The 9,125-nt window shown below is 33.8% G+C and overlaps 1 protein-coding gene across 1 annotated transcript; it reads right to left on the reverse strand.

Moving 5' to 3' along the window:
* On the reverse strand, window positions 1-3,018 carry LOC110917264 (biotin carboxyl carrier protein of acetyl-CoA carboxylase 2, chloroplastic). Its single transcript, XM_022161855.2, has 7 exons — window positions 2,756-3,018; window positions 2,207-2,263; window positions 1,997-2,115; window positions 1,496-1,817; window positions 702-773; window positions 394-459; window positions 1-227 (listed from the first exon to the last, which is right to left on the reverse strand). Exons 1-7 carry the CDS (start codon window positions 2,891-2,893, stop codon window positions 204-206), a joined length of 798 nt encoding a protein of 265 aa, XP_022017547.1. The 5' UTR covers window positions 2,894-3,018; the 3' UTR covers window positions 1-203.
* Window positions 3,019-9,125: the final 6,107 nt, after the last annotated feature.

Here is a 9,125-nt window from a genome sequence, read left to right on the forward strand (position 1 = left end):
AACCGAAACAAACTTTCATTTCTAAAGATACAAAAACTTATTTATAATTAGACAGAAAGATGTATATAATGTACTATTTCAGGCATTCGCAAACCAAACCAGTTTGCTGCATAAATGACGGTAACAACACAAAAAAGTGAGAAAATGTTGCCACATGACTTTACCTATGCACTCATCATCACATAACTTCATAATCTTCCTCCTTATGGCTCAATAACAAGTAGAGGCTGCAAACAAAATAAATTGTTTTTGCTTTAAATCAGAACAAACCTTTCTCTACGCGTGAGGGCACACACGCGAGTGCACATATATAGGAAAGGATTAGAACTGAACACACACACACACACACACATATATATATATATATAGGGAGAGAGATAGAGAGAGAGTTACCGTATCCAAGCTCACTGGTTTCCCATCCTCAGCAATAATATCGACTATTGTTCCTGATTGATCAGCCTGACAAAATGAAAAATAAAAAAAGAATGTTAACCGCAATAAATTGGATGTATTCGTCCCCACGGTTATCATGACTAATTGGATTTTATTCCAAAATATGTTGCATAAAATATATTCACCCTCAAACAAAAATAATAGTAACGTGATGGGGAGAACATTAATATTGAAATTTATGAGAACACTTAATTGAAACTTAGGTTGTTAGAAATGAATATCCCAAATTGTGAAACGAAGTGGGGTACCTCAATCTCATTCATCAACTTCATTGCCTCGATAATGCATATAACTTGACCTTTCTGAACCTTGTCTCCAACCTAGTAACACACACATTAGCAAAGTGTTAATTTTATATACTCTTAACGAAAAAGGTCGGTGGACCTTCTCTATTAACCTCAAATTTTTGAAAATGTTCACTATTAACCCTCAAACTTTTAACAACATTCACTATCAACCCTCAAACTTTTGACATGAAAGACTATTAATCGTCTTCTTTAAGTAAGTTACACATTCACTTCTAACTTTTGGTAGTTGCAACTTTGACCGTCCAACCTTTTCTACTTAATAACTTGACACCTCAGACCTCCTTTTGTTTAATTTAATTTTACGACTTTACACCGCAACGTGCGACACATTATTATACTCTTTTTTATCTATGGCGTCTAAATTACTTTTACGACTTTACACCATTGTCTAAATTACTTTTACGGCTTCACACCGCGACGTCTGAGACATACTCTTCTTTTATCTATGTCTAATGACGTTAATGTCACAGACATAACGTGTAGTAAAAATCGCGTAATGTCACGTGTGCGCTCCACAAGTTGATGTCATCATCATTACACGTGTAACGAAGTCACAAATGCGATTTTGCTGCCGCATCGTGCGGCATGGGTCAAAATTCTAGTTATATATAAAGACAAAAGCAAGTTTTCAGGTCCACTTTTGACCCATACAAAAACTGACCCATTTCAACCCAACCCCATCATTTCTGGACCGTAACAACTATTATTCACGAGCACCAGGTGAATGTGGTTACCTTGACAAAGGGGGGAGCACCAGGCGCAGGGGCCCTATAGAAAGTTCCAGCCATTGGGCATTTGAGAGGTGGATGTGATGACTTTGGTTTTGCAGGGGCTGGTAATGCTGGCGGTGATGTGGAAGGTGCTGGCGCTGATGAGGAGGCGGCAGCCGCTTGTGGCGGGGGCGGTTGTGAGTGAAACATAGGCTGAGGTTGTGGAGATTGCATCATCACCATAGGAGGTGCTGGAGGAGGGGGTAAAGCTTCTTTCTTTCTTATTATGACTTCGCAATCGTCTTGTTTTATTTGCAGCTCCATTATATCTCTTGAATCCACAAGCCTGAAACGACAATAACAATAATATTAAATATCTCTTTTATAAGATGAGATGGTACTTTCGACTCATTTACTTATAGAATGATCACAAGTCTATTTTATATGCATACAACGTCCTACACTGTATTATTCATAGATTCAGATTATTATTATTATTATTGTTTAAGGAAGATGTTGGCGTACTCAACAAGTCCTGCAACTTGATTCATGAATGCGGTGATGGAGGCAACATCAGGAACCGTGGTCTTAGAAGAAGATACTTCTGATGGTGGCGTAGAATTCGATGATTTCCCTTGATCAACCTGAAGAGGAACAATGATTTAATAGAGGTTCGAAACTAGGAAGACTAGATGATATTTGATGTTATGATCTAAATAAGAATATGTGACTTACCTCATTAAGCAGAGCGGACACTTTCATAACGCCGCCATTCTGGTTCCTCTTTGTTGCCTACAATATGTCTTAGAAAGTCAGCAAATCTGCAAACATAAACTTGCTTTTCTCACGAAATTTAGTTGAAAAGGTGATTTTTCACTAATTTAAATTTTGGACACAAATATTTATATGTATATATAAGATACTACCACCAAACACCTGCCACATACCCGGTTCCACTAAAGATTCAACAAAGAATACCTGTATGTGCTATCTGTAACTCATTGTTTACATTCATAATCAATAGAGAGGAAGTTATTTACATTGTTTATGTACATGTATGTGCTAAGAGTGATTCAAGTTACTCGATCTAGGGGACCTACATCTAAACTATACATAATCTAATAATCGACTCAATCAACTACTAAAATTGAATCATAGCAAGCAGTGTATCAAAACTTCACATTGAGCGAAATAATCATCTACAGAGCAGAGCAAAATGAGCAGGAAAACAAGCACATTGACCTTCATCAGACGTAAAAAGTGAAGTGAATCAAACATAATTACCTGAAGACGTGCAGAAGACAGCAAAGGTCTGTTGGATTTGAAGAGGATGTTGCGGAGGAGGTTGTGATTGTGGTTAGGGTTGGAAAGTGGAGGGAGAGAAGCGCAGGTTTTAGGGCAGGGAACAGAGAAAGACGCCATTGTTGATGATGAGATGAGATGAAGTTTGTTTGAGGAGATTTGTAGGGTTTCAGGGGCGGTGAAAACAGAGAAGAGTGTCAATACCGAAGGCGATATCAACAAAGAAGACAGGTGAACTAACTCAACTCCATTTGTGTGGGAGCTGTTTTTAACTATTTAATACTAGTCCGTGTATTACACATGTTAAATAAATTAAATTTTATATATTAAATAATAAAAGGTTAGAAGCCCGTGTATTACACGTGTTAAATAAATTTAATTTTGTATATTAAATAATAAAAAGTTATAACTTTATGAACCCCGTATATTGTACGGGTTAAATAAATCTAATTTTATATATCAAATAATAAAAAAAGTTATATTTTTAAAAATCATGTGTATTATACAAATTCAATAAACGTAATTTTGTATACTAAATACTTAAAACGTCGTATCTTAAAAAAACCCGTGTATAATCAGGTTGAATAAATCTGCCAAATAATAAAAAAATTACATTCTTGAAAACCTCGTATGTTACACGTGTTGAATAGATCTAAAAAAAGTTATATCTTTAAAAACCATGTGTATTACACAGATTAAATAAATGTAATTTTGTATATTAAATACTAAAAACATCGTATCTTTAAAAAAACCCGTGTATAGTCGGGTTAAAAAATCTACCAAATAATAAAAAAAAATTATATCCTTAAAAACCCCCGTGTGTTACACGTGTTGAATAAATCTAATTTTACATAGCAAATGATAAAAAGTTATATCTTTAAAAACTTCATGTATTACACGGGTTATATAAATGTAACTTTGAATAGTAAATAATAAAAAAAAAAAATTATTGTTAAAAACCCCACGTTTTACACGAGTTGAATAAATATAATTTTGTATACCAAATAATAAAAAAAATTTATATGTTTAATAAATTATGATAACATTTAATACTAATTTATTATTTATATATTTAATACAAGATAAGTAGGAAAGAGAGGTATTTATTTTAAAAATATATTAAATTAACAATTTAGATTTGATGATAATATTTTATTGAGTTAATTGCCAAAATCATCCCTGAGCTTTGGGCAAGTTTGCTATTTTCGTCCAAAATGACGCTTTTGTACCAAATTGTCCCCAACGTTTGTAACTTTTTGCCATTTTCATTCAAACCACTAACTTGGTTTATTTTTTCTGTTAAGTTGACGATATTTGGATGAAACTGGCAAATATAAAACCACAGGGACGATTTGGCAATTTACTCAAACTCTTTTAAATTTCTTTTATTTAATTAATTTTGTTACATATATAATAAAAAAGAATATACATACAATTTTTATATGAAAAAAATAATAGCTTTGTCACATAATTTTTGTAAATTTTCATCCAACCACTAACTAAGTTAATTTTTCTAGTAAGGCGAAGGATGTTTATAAATTAAGACAGAAATTAATTTCTAATTTTTTATATAGATCAGTTTTATAAAAATAAAATCTACTTAAACCTCTAAATATTATAAAACTAAAATGCCGGTGACCTTATTGAAAAATGTCAAATAAAAAAAATCCTATCATATGTACCAAGTTTGTAATTCATGTTCTACTCTTTTAAATTCGTTCCTAAGGAAAACCAGAAGTCAGTGCCCCCCTATATCAAACAACGCATCGTTACCAAACCTTAAAATTACCCATCAAATTGTAATTATAATGCTATGAAATTGTAATTATTGTAATTATAATGCTATGAACCAAAAGTTTCTTTACTCAAGCCACTCAGAATAAGTATTAGTTAGTTACCCTCATAATCTTAATTAAATAAATATTTTATTTCTACCAACATATTTCCTAGGTGCTCAACACATTTAAAAAATATGTAATGTTTTACAATTTTTTTCTATCTCTACAACTGATAAATACTAAAAGTTGTAATCAATTGTTATGTGTTGCACCAATGACGTTTTCTCTTTATAAAACTGATTTATATAAAGAAGCTGTAAATTAATTTCTGTCTTAATTTATAAAATTTAAAACATCCTTCACCTTAACAGAAAAATAAATTGAGTTAATGATTTGGATGAAAATTTTTAAAAATTATGTGACAAAACTATTAATTTTTTTTCTAAAAACTCCATGTATATTCTTTTTTATTATATATGAAAAAATAATTAAATAAAAGAAATTAAAAAGGGTTTGAGTAAATTGCCAAAATCGTCCCTGTGGTTTTATATTTGCCAGTTTTATCCAAATATCCTCAACTTAACAGAAAAAATAAACTAAGTTAGTGGTTTGGATGAAAATGGCAAAAAGTTACAAACCTTGAGGGCAATTTGGTACAAAAGTGTCATTTTGGACGAAAATGGCAAACGTGCTCAAACCTCAGGGACGCTTTTGGCAATTAACTCTATTTTATTAAAGTATGATAAGATTTAATATTAATTTATAATTTATTTAGTTAATATAAGATAAGTATAAATTTGAGGATACCTTCAATGAATGACACGTGTCCAGAAATTGGTTTCTTTAGTTATAGTAGATAGATTTATGAGTTTATGACTCCACTCCAATAATTTTTTTTCCCATTTTTAGAACCGCGTTATCGAATGTTTAGCTAACAGTTTCTAAACCGTTTCGTAGGAAGTTCGTTTATGTTCGTTCGATTAGCTTAACGAACGAACACGAATAAAGTTTTTCGTTCGGTTAGCTTAGAACGAACACAGGTCTCGTTCATTTGACTATGTTCGTGAACGTTCGGTAATATGTTCGGTTACGTTCGTTCATATTCGTCTGTTTACGTTCGTTCGTGTTTGTTTGATTGTATTAATTAAAAAATAATAAATAATAAACATTTTATCTAAACATATTGAAAACTTGAAACCTATTTTTTCTAAGTTAGCTAAAATTTGAAGATTCTAAGACATATTTTTGGATAATTATGTCTAAATTAGCTAAACTTTGAATAATTATGTCTAAGTTAGTTAAACTTGATTCATCATTTAGTGGTTGTAGTAGACTTCTTGTGTTTTGATTTATCATTTGATGGTTGTATTTAACTAAGTCTGTTCAATGTTCAAGGAGAATAATGTTTTAATTTTTTTCATGGTAAATGTTCACTTACGTTCGTTTTTATTTGCTCGCCTCCGTTTGTGTTTGAGATCAGTGTTCACGAACTGTTAACAACTGAATTTCCCTAACGAACGAACGAACACGGAGATAAACTTATGTTCGGTATGTGTTTGTGAACAGTTCACGAACATGTTAATTTCCTTAATGAACGAACACGAACAAGGCCTTGTTCGTTTTTTCGTTTCATTTACATCCCTAATATTTATATTTATAAGGACCGTTTTGCTCCTTGAAATGCTCCGGCCGATCAGATATTCACTTTATCATGTGCGGAATCCATGTAAAGTGATGACAAACACAAGAATATGTTGATTAACTGTCGTTTCTCTGTTGATAAACTGAAGTTACAATGCCAGGAAACAAATTTGGCAAAGCTTCGCCTCAAATGCCAAAAGTTCTCAATAAAATGAACCAAGTTCCTTATTTATAGGCTGATGCCATCCGCATGAAAGCCTTAGGACGATTGGTCCTCACGCACGAAAGGGACATTTGGGGCTCCATCTGCACGAAGGACTCATTCGTGCGGATGGGCTTCCAACACATAATCTCGTTCTTTCGTCACGTTAATCTATACAATCTATATATTAAACCTAGACACGACTTGTGGACGTAGGCTGTAGACATATGTACTCACAGACTCCCCCTTGGATGTAGCCGCAGTCATGTTCGGTCTTCAAAAACTCTACCTCTTTCGCTTTCTCTGCTCGAATCTTCCTTTAGTTAACCACCATTCTCTTCTGTTCAAGCTGGTATCAAAGAACTTTGTGAATCTAACTTTTTTCTTCTCTTCACTCAAGATAGGAGTTTGATCAGTTTCAAACGGTTTGCGTTGCAGCTTCAATCTTCCCAAAGCAGCTGCGTTTTGTGAGCGTTCCTCAGTCTGTTCTAGTCTTTTCTGCTCTTTTACAAACTCTATCCTTTCCAAAACTCTCCAGCTTGTGTCACACCCCGATATTTACCACAAGTCCTGGTGGGCCCGAGTGGGGAGTATCGTGACGTAAGATTGGTATCATCAAAGACACAAACACAGATAGCACAATGGAAGTCTCGAAAGAAAAGGGAAGCCACATTCGTAAGGATGTGCTCATTTGTAAGAATGTGCCCATTCGTAAGGATGCACACATCCGTCCCAAATGCACATCCGTCCAAAATTGTCGGTAACCCTAATTTCACCCTAAGCCTATAAATAGGCACACTACTTCACACTTTCACTCGCCTACTTCTTCTCAAACGCTCTCAACTTCCTCCTTGCGACCAGATGCACTTTGTAAGGGTTTCTTTCATTTTTCTATTACATTTAATTTCATTTCATTTCTTACCTTTTAATCATAATTCTTAAACTTTCTTACAAAACTTTCTTGATTCAACACATCTCGAAGATGGTTTCCATTAGTTTGCTCGGGCAAACTACTGTTGGAGCATCACACATACGATATTCGAATCAAGATTCATAAACTTTAGACATTTTTACAACTTGTTCTTAACATCTTAATTTATATACAATCTTGATGGAATCTGGAACCCATCAGGCCCTCAACTCATTCCATAGTTAAGGGTTTGCATTAGGGTTAATTTCCACCAGGAAATGATCTGTTTTAAATGGATCTAACATATGTTTCTCGACAAAACAACCCCATTTGTACGAAAGTGCCATTTGTACGGATGTGCCCATTCGTACAGATGTCCACATCCGTCCCAAACGCACATCCGTCTGAAAGTGCCCATTCGTACGAAAGGGTCTGTTAACCATTTTATTCCGTAATTTCTTATGTTTTACAATCTGATATGAACCTCTTTGACATCAGAATACCTACACTTCTGCTTACCCATTTTAGGGTAACTTCGGTATTCCAAACTTCATCAAACTCAGCTCTTGGTGTTCGTGGAAACCTACGCAAAACTGTGAGTATACTCGGTCCTATTTTCATTTTAATCACTTTGGGTGCAGCATGTACATTATACAAAATCACGCAACACTATGATACTTGTTTACTTAAATCACACTCTATCCATAATTAAACATGAAAACATGTTATACTTGTTAATCTTGTATGCTCTGTATACATTGTGTCTATATGCTCATTAACTTTGCGAGTCTACCTTACCAATTATAGCACTATAGGATTAACGCCTCGCCCGTATTCTTGAGGTATTATTAAGTAAAACACATTACACCCTCATCGTCTCTTGTTGGGTAATCACGATTGCGTTGTAACTTTGGTTTGACATATAGCTTACACCCGTTCAGCATATTAGTAACTTGTATTGTTGGTGCATATTTGGTGACAACAACTTAATAGATTGTTTATTTAGTCTTTGGACATTTTTCAATGGGCTTAGCATATTGGTTAATGAGTTAATTGTTGTATTGTGCTTGGAAAACGGCCTAGCCTAGTTGGAAGCCCAGTTCACAGACATGTGGTATATAAACATGTTTTGTGATTAGGGTTTATAATAAGTAGAGAAAACTAAACAGAATTTCGTAGAGAGAGAGAAAGGAAAAACGAATTTGAGAGAGACAATATCATAGAGAGAGGCTGTGAGGTTGTGTGAGTCTTGAATTGATTGTAAAACTGCAAGTTTGGATAATCAATAGAAGACTATTTAATTTTGAATTCTGTTTCTACTATTTTCTGTAACAATCTGATCTAGAGGATTCCTCACTCTAGGTTAGATAGACAATTTTGTGAAAGATCCATAGGATTAAGGGACCTGCAATTGGTATCAGAGCATTAGGCTCTTGATTGGCTCGGTTCAGAATTGGTTGCTGTAGAAAATGTGACATCTGTGTCTCCACGACCATCATACAAATGCAAAATCCAATGAAGTCTTGTGTTTCATTCTAGGAATTTGTATGATTACATTTGACTTTTGCACATATCAATCCTAGTTCAATTTCAAGCTTTAAATCGCTTTCTGGAGAGTTATATGCAAACTGATACGTAAACATAATCAGTTTAACGCGACAAACACTCCGGAACATCAATATATGCTTAACATACCTTAAATAACCTTTACATAACTTAGAAATAAGTTTTAAAGGGTTTGGTATGGCAAAAACAAGTTTATTCGATCACATGGACTATTTGCGTCAAACTGCGAAAGTCTGCCGATTCTTATAGTAACGT

Source organism: Helianthus annuus, chromosome 2 (assembly GCF_002127325.2).
Source record: "Helianthus annuus cultivar XRQ/B chromosome 2, HanXRQr2.0-SUNRISE, whole genome shotgun sequence".
Taxonomy (NCBI): Eukaryota; Viridiplantae; Streptophyta; class Magnoliopsida; order Asterales; family Asteraceae; genus Helianthus; species Helianthus annuus.

Bases quoted from the DNA above. Each gene is read 5' to 3' on its own strand.
- LOC110917264 (XM_022161855.2), bottom strand. From the start codon at position 2,893: ATGGCGTCTTTCTCTGTTCCCTGCCCTAAAACCTGCGCTTCTCTCCCT. The intron at 2,116-2,206 runs GTAAGTCACATA...GTTCCTCTTCAG, and splicing joins TGTCCGCTCTGCTTAATGAG to GTTGATCAAGGGAAATCATC. The intron at 1,818-1,996 runs GTACGCCAACAT...TTGTCGTTTCAG, and splicing joins CAAGTTGCAGGACTTGTTGA to GCTTGTGGATTCAAGAGATA.